A 17583-nucleotide genomic window follows, 5' to 3' on the forward strand; every position below is an offset into this window, starting at 1 on the left:
ATCCTTTTTGTAGGCTTTAGTTTGAATCCAGAGTCTACAGGTCTTGCTGTGTCAGGCTGCCTCTGGGTTTGGTGTGATTGATCACCCGTCAATTGCAGACCTGACTTTCAGCCTGGGACCTGGCTTTGATGTTTCTTCAGTTGTACTTTTGTTCTTTTCTTTTGAGGGTGGATTCTTCTTGCTTTGTCAGGGCTGTTGTCTGCATCTTCAGCCCTTGGTGTTTACAACTTTATTTCATCAGGACAGGCTGATTGATTCCATCATCCATCCATCCCTCATTCCCACATCGAAACTACACTAATCAGATTACAGCAGGGTTTAGCAAAAACGGAGTGACCATTTTAAAATGGAGTTTGGGAGAAGTTAAAATGGAGTTTGGGTTACAACATGGACACGTGTAAGGAATGGCAAACACTGAGCAGAAGTTCCAATGTTGAAACTGTGCAAGTTTCAGCGATTTAAGCAGCAATTGGATTGAAAGTGAAACTCAATTAGCTAGTTATTGGGGTACCTGGTTTTATGAATGAATGTTGTTTCATTCATAAAACTTTACTTATGTAGTTATATTAATAAAGTGAATAATTAAAAACAATTTCATTGATCAGTTCTACAACATCTCTGCCACCCTCACCCAATGCGGGAGCTTTAGTCCTGTGAATGGTGTGTGTTCGCTTCACTGCCGTGACAGGCTCTTCAGCTGTTGTCAAAAAGTGAAAAGGACAAGACCCCTTGGTCTCTGTCAGACATAGATACACTGCAGCTTTGGGGTGGCCAGGAGCTGACGATGACAAAGACTCCTGCAATGGGGGCCATATCAAATAGACACGGAGGGATGGATGGGAAGCAGAGGGATTGAAGAGTGAATTGAGGGACAGGATCTGCCTAACAGTAATGTCACAACATAAAGCTGGAGCCATCCTAGGCTCTGTTTACACGAGCCCTTTTGTTGGTCAGGGGTGTGAAAAAACCCACCCCGCTGACCAACATAAGTGTCACACCCAAAGTGCTGCTGCGGACAGTGTTATGGCAGCAGGAGAGCGCCTCCCACCGACGTAGCTGCTGCCGCTCGTTGGGGCTGGTTTCATGATGCTGTGGGGAGAGGTCTCTCTTTGTCCGCACCAAGGGGCTACACGGGAGACCAGACAGTGACGCAGCTGCCGAGGCCCAGCAGTGTTGCGTCAAGGTCTGTAGTGCGGACGGGGTGACCCTAGAACCAGATGACAGATGAAGAAAAAAGCTTTATGCCTGGGGTTATGCAGAGCAGAGCCAAATACCGGAAATCCAAGGAAATGCTCTTCTCTCCCCTCACTTCATGGGCTGGCACGTCCATCGGGATTCCAGCCCCGCACGGCTATTTCTGCTGCTCCTGGATTGCTTTGCTCTGTTTTCTGTATTTAACTGGATTCCCCTTGCACTTCTGGGACCCGCTGTGCTAGTTCTCTGCACCTAGCCCTTGGTTCGCTCTGGGGAGCACTGAATGCTTTTCTTCCTAATGTCTCAGAATCCAGATTCAATGAGAAAGGGGATATTTAGGATGTGGTGCTATGGGGCAGGCTGAGGTGACTGGGAGTGTGAAAGGTCTGGGAAGGGGAGAGGAATAGCTCAGTGGTTTGAGCATTGGCCTGCTAAACGCAGGGTTGTGAGTTCAATCCTTGAGGGGGCCTTTTAGGGATCAGGGCAAAAATTGGGGATTGGTCCTGGTTTGAGCAGGGGGTTGGACTAGATGACCTCCTGAGGTCCCTTCCCACCCTGATAGTCTATGATTCTGAAGTGATGTCAGTCTGAAGAAGTTTGGGTTTATCAGGGATATCAGTGAGGGCCCAATAGGGTGTCACTGAGATGTGGAGAGGATACATTGGGAAGTGGAGACTGGGCAGAGTGAGAGGGTGTGAGGTGGATTGAGGAATGAAGGACAGTCATCAGTGGAGTGCCAGGGGATGTGAAGTGAATTATTCATGGGGTGCTGGAGGATGACATCAGGGGGACTCAACCGATGCCATTGGGGAGGATCTCAGGTTTGTAGACAGCATCACAGGGGAGGTGTTGGATTCACTGAAGGAGGAGGTCAGTGAAGGGATGTGGGGGTCACTGAGAGAAAGGGTTAATCATGATGGATCTAGACTGTTCTCAGTGGTGGCAGATGACAGAACAAGGAGTAATGGTCTCAAGTTGCAGTGGGGGAGTTTAGGTTGGATATTAGGAAACCCTATTTCACTGGAATGCGTTACCTAGGGAGGTGGTGGAATCTCCATCCTTAGATGCACGCACCCAATGAAGTGAGCTGTAGCTCACGAAAGCTTATTCTCAAATAAATTTGTTAGTCGCTAAGGTGCCACAACTCCTCCTTTTCTTTTTCCATCCTTAGATGTTTTTAAGGCCCGGCTTGACAAAGCCCTGGCTGGGATGATTTAGTTGGGGATTGGTCCTGCTTTGAACAGGGGGTTGGACTAGATGACCTCCTGAGGCCCCTTCCCACCCTGATATTCTATGATTCTATGAAAGGTAATGGGGGCTTTATGTGGGGGTCAGAGAGGTTTTAAGGGGGCCATGAGATGGTTGGTGAAGGAGCGGGGGGATGTTAATGGTCTCTCCAAGGGAGTGTTGGTGGGGGCCATTGGGAAATGTTTGGGGCTGGGGGGAGATGAGTATTTGCTAAGGGATTTTAGGGAGTGTTGAGAGGCCAAGTGGAAGGTACTGGGGGGACCTGGTAGGGGGGAGTTCCTGGGGGCTGGTGAGGCATCTAGGGAGGACTCCTGGGAGTGTCAGTGGAGGTGCAGGAGGAGCCTGGTAGGGAACTCCCTGGGGGTCATGGCAGAGTGGGAACTGATGGGGGTTCAAGGTGGGGGTTTGGGTCAATGGAGAATTAAGGGGCCTATTGTGGGTCACTGGCAGGGTTTTGAGGCCCTACTGAGGTGTTAGCGAGGAACCTGGAGAGAGTGCTGGGGGCCTGGGGGGGGTCAGGAGGATTCACGGGGGCCAGGGGGTGGGATCACTGAGGGGGTGGGGGGTAATGTGGTGAGGGAGTCTGGAGGGTCATGGGATGAAGGGGTCTGGGGGTGTCAGTGGGGGTGTCTGGGGGTGGGATCAAGGGGTTCATGGCTGGTGGAGTCTGGGGGGGTCAGTGAGAGGTCAGGGGTGTTCACTGGCATGGGGGAGTCATGGGCTGAAGGGCTTAATTGGGGTTAGGAGGGGGAGGTTGGGGGTCAGTGGGAAGGGCTTGGAGGTCTGGGGGTGGGGGTCAGGTAGGTCATGGGATGAGGGGGCCTGGGGGGTCAGTTGGAGGAGACCTGCGGGGTTCATGGGTGGGAGGCAAGGGGGTTGGGGAGTCAGTGGGAGGAGACTGGGGGGGCTGGAGTGGAGGGTTTGGGGGTGAGGAGGGGCTGGGGGGTCAATGGGAAACCTGGGGGGTTCATGGGTGGGGGGCCAGGGGAGGGGTCTGGGGCATCAGTGAGAGGAGACTGGGGAGCCGGGGGGGTCTGGGGGCGGGGTCTGGGGGGCTCAGTGGGAGGAGACTGGGGGTCTGGGAGCATCTGGGGCTGGGGGTTCATGGGGGGGCTGGGGGGCGGAGTCTGGGGGGTCAGTGGGAGGGGACCGAGGGGTTCATGGGGGGGCCGGGGGGCGGGGTCTGGGGGGGTCAGTGGGAGGGGGCTGGGGGTTCATGGGGGGCCGAGGGGCGGGGTCTGGGGGGTCAGTGGGAGGGGACCGAGGGGTTCATGGGGGGGCCGGGGGGCGGGGTCTGGGGGGGTCAGTGGGAGGAGACTGGGGGCCGGGGGGGTCTGGGGCTGGGGGATCATGGGGGGGCCGGGGGCGGGGCCTGGGGGTCAGTGGGAGGAGTCAGGGGCTCGGGGGGCGAGGCGCGGGCCGGGGCCGGGGGCCGGGGGCCGGAAGCGGAAGCGGGCGGCACTTCCGGCGCGCGGCGGCAGCCATGTTGGAGCGGCGGCGGCGCAGCGGCGGGTTCGGGCTCCGCGGCGGCCGGTAGGTTGGGCCGGGGCCGGGCGGGGGCGCTGCCGGGCTCCGCGCTGCCGCCCGCCGGGACCAGCCCGCCCCGTCCCGAGCCGCCCCCGGCTCTGCCCCATTGCCCCGCCCCCGGCTCTCGCCCCATCGCCCCGCCCCCTGCCCCGCCCCCAGCTCTGCCCCACTTCCCCCTCACTCTGCCCCGCCCCCCTGCCCTGTGTCCCACTCTGCCCCACTGCCCGGCCCCCCTGCCCCATGGCCCTGCCCCCTAGCTCTTCTGCCAGCCCCAGCCTGCTCCTCTGTTGGCCCTGTCCCCCCCCCCCCAGCTCCTCCTGCCCCACGGCCTGGCCCACTGCTCAGTCCTGCCCCGCAGTCTCCTATTCGCCCTGTCCTGGGGGCCTCCATCCTCACCCTGTCTCCCAGAGTGACCTGTTCTCCTCAGCATCTGCCTTCTGCCTTATATTCCCTCCTGCACAGCGGTGGGCCACCTTCCCTCAGAGGGCTCCCCACGCGCCCTGTCCCCCAGGCTCACTGATGTAGGCAGTACTTGCCCCCCATGTTGTTCGTGACCCGTACTCGTGCATTACAAGAACCAGAGAATTGGCTCTGGGCCTGTGGTGAGACGGGGCGTTGGGTAGGGGTGGGAACGATGCAGTAGCCGGGGAGGTCATTTGTGGGGAACGGGGAGCTAGGAGTGACGACCTTTCTCTTGGGCAGATGGGCCAGCTTTAAAACCTCCTGTGACACACGTTGTCTGCACCAAACACAGCCTGGTACAAGCGTCGTTCCTGAGTCACGTAGTGCTGAGTGCGGGGGGCAGGAGTGTCACCAGGGGTCAGGCGCGGTTCTGGGTTCGGGCAGCTCTGGGTGGCTTTTCCTCTGGGGGTTCTGTCACATGCTGTTGATCCTGTTAATAATGCGAATAATTTCAAGTAGTCATAAAAAGTAGCAACGAGGCCATGAAAGAAACACACAGCGGTTCAGTGCAACTGTGACCCGCCCTGTGCTGCGTACGCCCTCAGGTTAATGAGACTTTATTGGCACAACAAACTTTCCAGGTATTGCCAAAGGGTAGGCGAGTCAGAGCCTTCCAGAATCTGTTTCGGGCAGGTGTGACCTGCCCGCTGTGGGGTGTGCGCCCCACTGGAGAGCTAATCCCCTCTGCCCGCTTGTCATTATGTTCATCAATGGGTTGGTACATAGTGCCAGGCCATCCCCATCCTCTGGCTCCTCTCTCCCCAGGTCGGGCAGTTTTTCCGCATTGCCCTTTGAACAGACGTCTCTTCTGCTGCTGGATAATCGGTGGAGAGATTTTTCTCACATTTCATTGTACTCTAGACACTGAGGAGAAAGTGAATCTGTCCCACTGGCTGCACAGTCTCTTCTCTCTGGGTTCAGACTGTGCTATGTAACGGCCAGTCTCCCCCGCATGGAGCCTGCCTTAGCTGTGAACGCTTCACTGCAGAGTGAGTGTTGCCGGGATCTGCCGGAGCTCACTTGGCTGCTGTTTTTAATTTGTCCTTCCCAGTGGCTTGGGTGCTGATGATGTTTTAGGGACTGATTAGCTTCTTGAGCACAGTTTGGTTCTGGATGGGAATGTGCTTCAGTGGCTGGGACACTGAGCCCAGGAAGCGCTGTTATGTAGCAGTGGATTCTCAGCCACTAGGTAGTCGATGGGTAGGCTGGGTGGAATGGGGCTGCCATGCCTAAACCCCATCTCTCTAACCTGGCTCCTGGCTACTCAAAAAGTGATGCAAATGGCTCAGTTTGAGAAGGTAGAGTCATGCAGACAATTCCTTTCACCCCCAAGCCCTGGGAGATGGCTGCTAGTTGGTGTCTGTGTAGGATGTGCTGATTAGGAATGTGCACCTCACCCTAGGAGGGAAAGTATGCAGAGCTGAGCTTTTAATGAGCATGAAATGGCAGGAGAAGCCAAGGGCAAAGAATGGCCTTGCCATAGGGAGGTTTTCAGTTGGTTTCTTTCTGTGCAGATTGTGTCTTTAAATATACCCCCTTTATGGCCTTCAGCCACATGACACAGCCTTTTTAAGAAATCTCTGCTTGCCTCTTCCAAATATCATTGGAGTTTTGAGGAGTTAACTCCTTTCCACTGATCACTCCTGCAGAATGCCAGGTTATTCACTCTGGGGAATCCTCTTTGTTCTGGAATCATCACACGTTTTGAAGGTGTCTGAACCTGTCTCCAGGGTTTGTCCTGTTAACACTTTAAATTGCCTCTTTGTGTTTGGAGGCCTTAGTTGATGGCCAAGAGCTATTCTGGTTACTCGAGGAGTATGGACCTTTTGGGTCATTTCTCTATAGAATCATAGATTCGCCATCCCAGTGGATGCACGTGGCATCACTTGATTTATTGAGGGCATCAACTGGCATGTGGGTGAACAAACTTGGGGTTCAGCAAGAGACAGTGCTGTTGATTAGACAAGATACCATTTACATTGTATAAGTCAGTCATTTCTTAAACTTTACTTTTTATTAACATAAATATATATTAAAGTAAGAACACCTCCTGGTCTGTTTCTGTATTAAAATGGCATTTCAAAAATCCACAGTAAGGTGTGCTGGCCATCTTTGTTCTTGGTGCAGGTTCCAATTCCCAGATGACGATTGAATATTCTGCACCCTTTTCAAAACATGTTAGTGATTTTGCATCCCTCCACTGGCTCCCCATTCTCTGTCCTATCAAACCCAAGCTACTTGCCTTCATGGCCTATCTCCTCCCTCCCTATCTTCTCTCATTTACTATCAGGATGTCGACCTCCATCTCCCATTGGCCCGTGAGGTCAGCCTCCATTGCCTACACATACTTTCTCTGCGCTGCCCCTCATGCTTGGGAGGAGCTCCCTGTAACACCCCCTCTCCCCTCCCCGAGCTATTTCATTGTCCACCTTCAAACCCCTCCTTAACCTCTCCTTGGCCACGAGACCTACATACAAATGGACAGCGGTTTGGCTGTTGATTTGCAGAGACCACTGCTGATCATGCTGACCCGTATTGTCTCACTGTTCCCTTGTGCTCCTCGTCTGTCTAGATCCTTCGGCTGGGTCTCATTTTATAGTTGGATTAGAAGCTTTTTGGGGCAGGGCCCATCTCTGTGGTCCATGACTAGGGCTCCTAGGTGCTCTGGTAATAAAAATAATGATTCTGGAAGGGGATTGCGGATGTGAGAATACCTGTGGAATCTATCTGTGAGGTGGTCGTCTTTGAAGGGAACGTTTGAGAACGCTGAATTCCACTTTCTTACTGGTTCGAGAGGTGTCTCAGCAGCTACAGGTTTTACCAACTCTTCACTTTTTACTGCATTTGTCAGCCTTTAGTTGCCATTTCCAGCATAGAATCAGCCTGTTGCGTCCGTGTTGGCTTCAGCCTGCTGGCCTAGTGTCACATGACTTTAGTTACCTTCCAGTTCCAGCACAGTGTTCTGCCATGATGGCTCCTTTCTGGGGGTGCGTCCTGTACTCAGCTGTTACCTCCGTTCCCCCAGGGTAGGTAGCTGAGTGCTGCTAAAGGTAATATCAGGGCTGGCCGTCAGCCCCATGTGCGCAAGCCTCCAGTGGGTTAGATTTCCTACCTCATAGCTGGGTTTCTGTTGTGATTTCTTGCCTCAGTGAAAAGCACTTTTGTATCGTCTTTGCGGAGTGAGCATCCTTGGATGAACAACAGTTTGTGTGACAGCAAATTGCAGATGACTGTATAAACAGGGGAATAATAGGAAGTAGGAGGAGGGAGGGAGGTCACATTGCCTTTGTCTGCGGCACTAGTGAGAGCACTACTGGAACAGGATCCAATTCTGGTGTCCGTACTTCAGAAAGGTTGTTGAAAAACTGGAGCAGAGAATGGTCAGAGGGTTGGAAGAAACATGGCTTATAGTGAGAGACTTAAGTAGCTCAGTCTCTTTAGCTTACTGAAGAAGATGCTGAGATGGCTTGATCCTGGTCTGTAAGCGCCGAGGCAGGGAGAAGATTTCTGTAGCAGAGAGCTCTTTGATGTAGCTGACAAAGAGCAGAGTGAGCCAGTGGCTGCAGGTTGAAGTGTGAGACTGAAGATAAGGTGCACGTGTTTAACCATTGGAACAGCTGCCCTAGCAAGTGTGGTGGGTTCTCCGTCACTTGAAATCGTCACACCAAGCATGGCTGGTTTTCTAAAAGAGATGTGGTAGTTTAACCCCAAATGATTAGTCTGGATGCATGAATCACTGGGTGAGGTTCTCTGGCCTGGGTTATGCAGGGGGTCAGACTAGATGGTCACTGGCATTAACATTGTGGAGGGTTCTCTGTAGCCTTCCCTTAGAGGCATGGAGATTGGTGTTTGGGTTGCGCTAACTGTCTTCTCTTTCCCTTTGAGGTGTCCAGCGTTGGTTTTCAAGGAATTTGGACCTATTGGAAGCTCCTACTACCCTAATGCCATGAATATTGAGGTGAACAATGTGGAAGAAAAAGCTGTCCACTCTTGGTCAAGAATCTCTTCTGCGGGACAGAAAGCCCTGGAGGAAGCCCTCCGAGTCTTCAACCCCATGTCCAAGGACCTTTCAGACACCGAGACCCAGCTGGTGGCATTTCTCCAAGGCCTCAAGGAGGAAGGCCACCAGCCCACAATCTTAAGGAGCAAGGATGTGTATGGGTACAGCTCCTGCACGGCGGCTACTCCCAGCCAGACACACGAGAGCACACAAGACAGTTCAAGCACCGGCGCTGCTGTCTCTGACTGTAAAGCTCCGGTTAGAAGCCCTGCAGTGACAGCAGAGATGCCTGGGACACTTGCGGGGGTTTCAGTCCGCTCTCCTAACGTCCGCACCAAGCCTGTCTCGAAAGGTAGTTCCACAAACCTGCTGCTGAACTCATTGAAAGAGACACGGTCAGGCACATCGAAGGCCTCAGCAATGGGCTTCCCAGCTAATATGTACCCTGACGTGTATCCAGCCATGAGACTCTCTGTCGTTCTGGAAGCCTTGGTCCCACTGAAAGCCACAGCATCCTGTTTGGAGTCCAAATTCAAACCAGGGCATCTTGGAATCTCCCCCTCGGACCTGAAGCTCCTCAAGGCATCGGGTGCCTCGAGGCAGAACGCTAAGCTACCCTCGGGGCAGTTAGACCCCAAAGGCTATAAACACGTAGTTAAGAAAGCACCAGAATCTCCCGCTCTAGCTGTAACACTTCTGAAGGGAACTAAAGGTGGGGTGCTAAAGGAGAGTAATGCTTGCAAAGCATCTGGAATCCTGAATGGCAGGATTACAGGTAGCTCATCTCAGTGTTGCAGTGGGGGGTCACAGTCCAAGGCCTTTAAAAATAAAGCCAAGGAAGTTCCAGTGGGGAGAACTGAATGGAAAGACAGCAGTAGTCAGGAACCTGTTGGGCAGAAAAGGAAAAGAGCCGAGGAGGTGAAAGAAGCACCACAGAAGAAGAAGAAAAATGCCATGAATAAACCTGAACTAGGTCAGAGCACTTTGAACCTGCTGAGATCCCGGGCCATTAAGGTGGACAGCTCGTCATCAGACGATGAAGTGAGGCGGAGAGCACAGAAGATCCTTAGGGTTAACCTGTCCCCTGTGATCAAAATTCAGCCATTGTCCCCCTCTCACAATGTCCCCTGAGTTCCTTCCTTCCTTTTGTCACTTTTCTCTTAAATACACAAGTGTGAACCAGCTGCCAGGCTGTGGAAACATGTAAGAGCCACTTCCATTCTCTAGTGTCCGGCAACAGTATCACACCCGGTACCTGCAGACTTTGGGCAGCTTGCTCCACGGCTGTTGCTGGCTGCCTGGTGACATTCTGCAGAGTTGGACTGCACGAGTACAAACCCATGTTTAGAAATACAGGACAATGACTCCCAGCCCCTGTGGTGAGCTGAGCGAAGCCAGGTGCTAGCGTTCTGTGCTGTGCTTTTCTGAACGTGGTGGAGCGTACGTCTGTGCAGTGGGGAGCGCATGACTTTCTCATGACGTTCATGCACTGTGATATTTTGTTCTTTTTCAAGCTGTACATTTATTGGTTTTATTTTGATCAAATTTTATAACTTTATTATATATCTATATATCTATACACACACAATGCCCTGGCACTGTCTGAAGACACGTTTCCTCCGCCCCTCTGGATTTTGGTTCCATACCTTTTTTTTTTACCTGCCCGTCAGTCAGTTTTTTGTCGAAAGGTGCCAGGGTTTCTTTCCCATCATCAGTGTTGTTACCCGTCTGTTCCGGGCTCTCTTGAGAAGCTCAGAAGCAGGCAGATTTATAGCCACACATTTGTCTCTGGAAACACCATGCCGGATGGAGACTTACCAGCTCGTAGTTGAGTTTAGGTCTATCCCGTTCAGATGACCTCTTCAAAGAAAATGGAAAGTAGGGGAGGGCTGATGGGGCTGTTAGCGCTGAGTCTGTCTGACGGCTTTCTGGGTGCCGCCCACCCTTCGCTATTAGCAGAAACGCTAAACGCTTCCTGCGGGTTTGCTTCCAAAGAGCGCCACGGGAAAGGTGCTGTTATGCCCTGTTTGTTAACTTAAAAAATGAATTTGTGGCTGGTTGTCGACCCAAGATCTGGGGCTGCCAATCCGCGGATACTTGTTATTTCCTGGCCAGACTGTCACCACTTGCGTGCTGCTGAACATTGCAGTGACTTTCGGGTTAGGTCGAGAACTCGCCCACTGTGATTCTGAATGTATCGAGTGTTTGCTAACCTTCTGCTGGCTCCAGTGGAATGGTATGGATGAGAACCAGAGCGCAGCAGCAGCAGGTTCATAAAACGAGTTTCCAGCAATTTTTTTAACATTTCAAGAGAATACAGTATTAGTTTCCAGGGAGTGGTTTGTGCGGGGTTAAGCCACTGTATATTTATTTCTCATCCTGGATTTCAGATTTGCCAGCTCTTCTGGGATTTTAGGGTGGTGATCTGCTGCAGGGTATAAAATCTTTCTCTGCATAGAGTCTCCGTGCTTAGTTCTGTGTTCAGGGGAGCATGAGAAAACAAGGGGTAGGTGCCTCCTTCCCTCCTCACTGGGAGAGTCTGGCAGGTACCGGCTGGGAATATACTAATCGCACTTGCAGGTGCATTGCTGGGTGTGATCTGAGGGCAGAGCCTTCACTGGTTACAGTTGGTTCTACCTTTTGCTGTTGGAAGGGGATTGCCAATTGCATGTGAACTATTGTAAAATTCCAGCTGTCAGTGCTGGAGGGGGTGTGACCATCGCCCTGCACAGAGAGACAGCCTTCCTCATCTCACACTTGACGAGCGGAGTCTTGATCCAGAGACCATCAAAACTGAAAGGGACATTCTCCCCCCTTCTCCGGAGGAGAGTTGATCCAAAGTGCTGAGGCTGTTTGTGGGAGGTCCCCACCTCTCCTTCCTGGGAATGTGTCTCCTCTCCTCCAGGAGGCCCTGGGTTGTTAACACGCACGCCCGCCAGAAGGTCGCACCTTTGTTGCAGGCAGGGACGAGCTGGGCATCCGGTGAGGGAGCAGCCTGTTAAGCTGTTGCCTGTAGTGCATAGGCCGCAGCAGGGGTGTCAGAGACCCCGACTGGACGCTGGGGCCTGGTTTCCCTTTCCCGTGTGCCGGTGAAATCAGGCTTTTCCAGCTCCCCCAGCCTTCTGCCAGCTGATGCCTAGAGCACCTTCCGGGAGGTTGGGATGGGTTGGCTCTGGGGGCTCCCATGTGCTGCGTGTTACCGTGGATTCAGCCACCCCAGGCCATCGAGTGCAGTGTCCCACCTGGCGTAGCAGCTCAAACCGTTGGCTGGCTCCGCTGATCTGCTCTTCCACTTCACACGGCGGCTCACAGCTGTTGCTTCCGTGGAAAGCCAGCACCTGGCAATCTGTGGAGCACCCTCCCAGCCCCACAGCAGTCATGAGTTGCTAGCTGCTAATGCCATTGCTGGCCAGGTGCTCACTCCACCGTAGTGCGTGCCCTTCAGTGGCTGCCCCGGGTTGGCTATAGGATGGAAATGTTTCCTTTTCACTCTTTGTTTTCACAGTCCTTGTGTTTCAATTTTGCAAAGTGTTCCCATTGCAGGAGTGGCACTGGGTGAGCAGGGGCTGTTTGATCACTTACCAGACCCTGGCTCGTCTTTCCCATTTCCCTCCCTTCCCTCTGCTCAGCTCCTTCCCCGTTTTTCAAGCAGGCTGAGAAATAACCTGCCCTCCAGTGGATCTTCCGAGTCCTGAGCGGGCTCTGGGTCACTGCCGTACCCAGTGCTTCATTCCTCCTTTTCTCTCCTCTCTAAAGACAGGTTTCAGGGGAGCAGCCGTGTTAGTCTGTATCCTCAAAAAGAAAAGGAGTACTTGTGGCCCCTTAGAGACTAACCCATTTATTTGAGCATAAGCTTTCGTGAGCTACAGCTCACTCTCCACTGAATGCCTCCGTTGCAGCGAGCTGCAGCCCACGGAAGCTGATGCTCAGATAAATGGGTTGGTCACTACGGTGCCACAAGGCCTCCTGTTCTCCGCTCTAAAGGCACTGAAGGGTTATTTCCTGTTTTAGCCTTAGCTTCGCTCACCATGCAGATTAGGAACCTGCGGAGGTGAGTCCAGCTCCCATTGAAGCCAATGAAAAATGCACCTGCTTATACCCAGGGCTGAATCCAGGCCTAGGTCCCCTCTCTATAGGTGAGCAGCTGTGTGTTACCCCCTGCAGCACTCTGCTGCCTGCCTCCCCACATCACTCAGCTCCTGAAATCTTTGCCATGTCCCTGAGGCAGCTCATGCTTCTCTCCCCCACTGCGACTGCACACGTCAAACGGGGCTTGTTGCCTCCACACTGCTGGGCCTCCCCGCTCGTAGCTTCAGAGTTCCGACAGTGTGTGGAAAAGGGGGTCCGCCCAGGTTCCTGGGAGAGCTGGAGGTCGCTGTGGCTCTCTGCTTGGTTCGTGTGCCACTAGTCGGTTGTGTGTGTCAGCGATAGGCACTGAAATACATTCTTCCTGCCCAGAATCCAGCAGGGCAGGTGTCTGAGCTCAGGAGGGTCTTCGTGGGCAGAGATGGCAGTGCAGTGGGGTGTTCAGGGGCTTGGTCCAGTGCAGGTGGGGAATGCAGATACCCCACTCGCCAACCCCTTCCCTTCATTGTTTCAAGGGGGGGTGCAGACAGAATGCAGCTCCATGCCACGGGTTGTTACTGTGATAGCCCCTGGAGACCTGTCTGCACGGAGCCGCCTTGTGAGGGTGCTGCCCAGACAGTGCTGGAGTTGAGGGTATGGGCTTTTCCCTCCCACCATCGCTCAGGAGAGGAGGCATGGCCTTTTACAGCTGTGTTCTGTGCCCTTAGGCCTGGGGATAATCCTTTCCTGCCCATAGGGGCTGGGTTGGCACAGAGGTGTAAGGGCCTGTAGGATCGTTCTTACTGATTGATTGGCATTTCGGGCAGTCCCAAAATGTGTACGCAGCCAGGGAGCTGGGGTGGCCACAGGGTCATATCTGGAACCGAGCCAGTAAATGCAGAATGCGTTGCCCTGCAGAGCTCGGCACAGGTTGTTTTCAGTCTGTTTTGTATAGGTCCTCCAAGTGCCTAGTCTGGCAGTGCTGTTCCTGGGAACAGGCAAAGCCGCGTGCTCAGCACTGCTTGTACTGTGTGGATTAATGCTACCAGTGTTCTCATGAGGGCTGCAGAGGGCTGTCTGTAACCACGTTCCGGGGGTCGTTTCCTCTCTGACTTACCTGCCAGCCAGGAGTCAGAGTTCGTGTTTCACCCGCCTGAGTTGGCTGCACCAGTCACAAGTGACCCAGGACAGGGGCCCCTGCGCTTCCTCCTTTGTGGTAGGTGTTAGTGAGGCCATCAGTTCTTGCAGGGAAAGCAGCTACCTGAGCATGTGTCTGTGCAGATCCGTGGGGGGGGGGGGGGTCTGATTTTCAGATGTTTGGTTGAAAATCTGCTGTTAATGAGCAGAAGTGAAATTTTAAGGCAAACGTGTGTTGTGACCAGGCTGCATCTTCCTGCCTCTAGTTCCAATGAGAGGAATTTCTCCTTTGCTCACTCTCTGCAAACCATGTTGTATAGTGTCGCTGGCAGAGACCTGCTGTGTGCTCCACCCCAGAGGTGGCTGCAGAAGTGACCCTGGTATGTAATCTCTAGAGCACTTTGCTGTGCAAAACGAAGGGATGATTTTGTAACTATTTCAGTTGTGTAGCCCACCCTGTAGTGTGCCGTGTCCTGACCCTGTTGGTGGCTGGAGGGGAGGCATCCGTGGAGTGGTGGTTAGTGGTTGAGCACTAGCAGAGTGCGTGTAAATGGCCGTTGTCTGAACGCTTCTCAGAACCGGCCCTTGATGAAGGTGACGCTTCAGGCTGGATTGATCTGTCTTTGCCCTACATTCCAGGATGTACCAGCTCGGCTCCTGACACCCCGCTCAGTGCCTCGCTCTCCCTGGAGAGATCTCGCCTTGGTACAAATCCAGACTGTTACATGCATTTGTTTGGCTGGGTTTCTGGTTCTTCCTGGTGGGCTCGAGGGGGATGGCTGGCAAACACCTCTTCTGTTGGTCTGGTTTATCTCAGTGACAGCACTGGCTTTGTGGCACAGCTGCTGGGTGCCGTGCTGTGCCCAGAGCGAAGTAAATCGTGGCCCCGGGGAAATGAGCTTGTGTGCACCCCAGAGAAGGCAGGGGGGAAAGCAGCGTGGGCAGGAGGTACCGGTCAGTGTTAGCTGCGTGAGGTAAACAGAGCTAAGCAGTGCTGTGGCGGGGCTCTTCCTCCCGAGCATTCTCCAGCACTTCCTCCTGGGTGCCGGAGACTGCACCTTCAGTCACAAACAGTGCTCGAGAGGCGTCTCCCCGGCCCAGCCTGTGGGTGGAAACAGGCACTTGGAGAGACCCTGTGCATATTTGTTTGTCTGAGCATAGAAGTAAGCAGCATTGTAGGCCCTTCGCTTCGGGGTGTGAGGGTCTGATCCAGGAGCTGTGCCAGCCCGGGGAGCTGCAAGTTTGAAATTTAGTCAGTGGGAGTCCTGTGCCAAGTGTGGTTTCCCATAACAGGCTCCTGCTTTAGTGTTTTCTCTCCCCAGTGGGCGTATGAAAACCCCCACGAACCGGGACAGCCCCTGCCTGGACGCCAAGTGCAGGCCATGCACACAGTCCATGCCTGGGGAAAGAGGAAAATGTTTTCTTCTCCCCTTGCTGTAGCACTGCGGGGGGGGACTCTCCATTCACCAGCACAAGCCTTATTTCCTGGAGAAGTGTGTGTGTTCATTGTGCAGGATTTAAAGTGATGCTGATGTCTGGGACCCCTGTGGTCTGGGGGAGATGCCTTCCAGCAGCTAGAGACTACGCCCTATGGCAGATTGTCCCCTACCCCACTGTTCCTCTTCCCCTTGGGTGCCGCCGTGTCTCTTGCTGAGCTGTGCTGGACGGGTCCGAGGGGCCGTGACTGCTGGTGAGGGAGAGGAGCACAGTGTACCGTGCCGGCTTGGAGAAGGGGCTGAGTGCTGTGCCCCTAGGAGGTGCTCAGCCTTGGCTGGGAGGGCAAAGCACCAACCTCTGGGTCTGTGTGTGTAACAGCAGCTTACAAAGCCGGCGCCCTGGCCCTGAGCTCTGCTAGTGCAGTGCCCAGTGCTGCCGAGGGGGAGGAGCTGGGATTAAGGGAAACCCAAAGAAGCCGGCTGTGTGTGGCTGCCAGGCCTGTTTGGCTTCTGTAGATGGCGTGTGCTTCTGGGGGATTGAGCTCAGTGAAGGCTGTGGAGCACCAGAGAGCTCTCAGATGCATAGCCCTTTCCAGGCAGTTTTCCCTTGAGTGGATCGGGCCTTGAGGGCCCTGGGCAGTGCCGTGGAGGGGCGGCTGGGGGCATTGCTCAGGTTTGGGTTCCGTCCTCACTTGCTTTGCAGCGGCAGGGGCGCTGATGTGACTCTTGTCTCTGCAGCGCTCGTGGCCCAGAGCCCTGCCCGGGCGGTGCCGATCCTTCCGATCGACAGCACGAGAGGGAAGAGCGCATCTCGTCCGAGCATGAGCATCCAAAGGAAGTTCCCCGAAGGCGGCAATTAGCCCTTGCCCTGAGGAGTCCCTCAAAGGCCTTATTATCCCCAAGCCTATCCCTCTTGAGGTGTCTTAATGATCCCATTCAGTTCCTGTAGCAGCGCACAGGTCTCCACGGAGGGCGTCTGGGGCCTTCCCAGGGCAAAGCCGGGTGCGCAGTGCTGCAGTGACAGAGAAGGCGCCGTACAGCCACAGCCGTGTCCTAACCACCTCTCCCGACCCCAGGGGCACAGACGGGAATACAGAGCACTGGGAAATACGCCTCCTGCCACAGCTCGCAAGGGACGCCAGTTGGCACCTGGAGTTTACCAAGCGGTGCAGTTAGTGTCGTGTCTGGAGAGACACTGGCATCCCCTCTGCCTGTAGTGTCCTGCTGCAGCGTTTCCGACGGGCGCTATTCACAGAGCCGTGGGCTAGCGGGACACGGGGAGACTCTGCTGCCCGTGAGCTGGGAACTGTTCTTCATTGCCCAGCAGCCTTGGGAGAGAACTGGTCTCCTTCCATTGCTGCAGCGTGACTAGCCTGCTTCTGCTTGGACTGGAGCCACCAGCTTTGCCATGGATCTTCTCTTTGGGTGTGAATTCAACAGCCCTGTACCAGCAGAGTGCTAGTCCCCAGAGCGAGCGGGCCTTTTCCTGCGAGCGGGTTTTGTCCCGGGCCTGCTGCCCCTGCTGTCAGCCTGGGAGCGGGATCGCCTGCAGGAGGGACCCCAAGTGCTGCTTGTGTTGTGAATCTGAAACAACTGGCCCCCTTGTGCTGGGAGTGAACTTTCTACCCTTTGGGGTGTGTGTGGAGTGTTTCTGCCGCGCGGCCAGTGGTTTGCTGGGCTCGCTGTGTATCTTCGGAAGGCTGTTCAGTGAAGGGCAGTGGTCGTGTTGTCCCACTCTTACGAGGCAACTGGCAGGAACCAAACTGTCTCTTTTTCTTAAATGAAGTGAACTTTTTGTTATGAAATGCGAGCAGGCGATCTGGCCCTGCCGTCCTTCAGTAAAATGGTGCTTCAGAACACAGCCAGCTGCGTCCGGCTCCTCTTTGGGCCCTTCCTTGCCCTTGGCCAGGCTGCTGCTGTTGGTGGTAATGACTAACACATTGTCAGGTGAACGGGGCAGAGCCTCGGGTGTGATTGGCTGCTGCACGGGGCTTGATTCTCTAACACTCAGCATTACGAGCCCTTCTCCCCCATCCTGCCTCTCCTTGGCACCCTGTAGCAGCATCAGCCAGTCCAACACCATGCACCCAAACAAACGCAGCATCTTGTCCTGGCCTCACCAACAGCTCATTAACTTTTCTCTCTCTTGCAGCGACCATGAAGGCCCGAGGTGCCTGGGGCAGGCCCAGGTGTCCAGGATGTACTGTCCAGGAATTACTCTGCAAGGGAAATGTTCACAGAGATGTGTTGCAATGTCACTGTCCTGCCAGCAAACCAGGAGTGGCCAGGTGCAGGAGCCAGGGAAGGACGCTAGGGCTTCCAGTATTCCCCCTTCCTAACAGTTAGGACGCTGCTCCCCAGGGCAGGAGCTGGGAGGGGCTGTGCCATACGGGGCTTGTCTGTATGCCTTCCTCCATCTGTTCAGCTTCCTGCACTGGGTGCCAGCTCTGCCTCTGCCATCACGGCCCACCTCTAAAAGGGGTTGGGGGAGGTGCTCCCCCTTGGCTTCCCTGG

The 17583-nt window shown here is 54.4% G+C and overlaps 1 protein-coding gene across 4 annotated transcripts; it reads left to right on the top strand.

Moving 5' to 3' along the window:
* The first annotated feature begins 3902 nt into the window (after positions 1 to 3902).
* CCDC71 (coiled-coil domain containing 71) lies at positions 3903 to 16899 on the top strand. Of its 4 annotated transcripts, none has more exons than XM_074957287.1 (3): positions 3903 to 3975; positions 8317 to 11413; positions 15808 to 16899. In XM_074957287.1, the coding sequence occupies exons 1-2, from the start codon at positions 3926 to 3928 to the stop codon at positions 9560 to 9562; spliced, it is 1296 nt and encodes a 431-aa protein (XP_074813388.1). In that variant the 5' UTR covers positions 3903 to 3925; the 3' UTR covers positions 9563 to 11413; positions 15808 to 16899. The 4 variants fall into 4 exon arrangements, with proteins under 4 accessions (XP_074813388.1, XP_074813389.1, XP_074813390.1 ...); XM_074957288.1 differs by having other exon boundaries at positions 8317 to 10700; positions 15808 to 16897; XM_074957289.1 differs by having other exon boundaries at positions 8317 to 10667; positions 15808 to 16897.
* Positions 16900 to 17583: the final 684 nt, after the last annotated feature.

The sequence above is a fragment of the Natator depressus genome, chromosome 7, assembly GCF_965152275.1.
Source record: "Natator depressus isolate rNatDep1 chromosome 7, rNatDep2.hap1, whole genome shotgun sequence".
NCBI classification, from domain to species: Eukaryota; Metazoa; Chordata; order Testudines; family Cheloniidae; genus Natator; species Natator depressus.

Bases quoted from the DNA above. Each gene is read 5' to 3' on its own strand.
- CCDC71 (XM_074957287.1), top strand. From the start codon at position 3,926: ATGTTGGAGCGGCGGCGGCGCAGCGGCGGGTTCGGGCTCCGCGGCGGC. The intron at 3,976-8,316 runs GTAGGTTGGGCC...TTTCCCTTTGAG, and splicing joins TTCGGGCTCCGCGGCGGCCG to GTGTCCAGCGTTGGTTTTCA.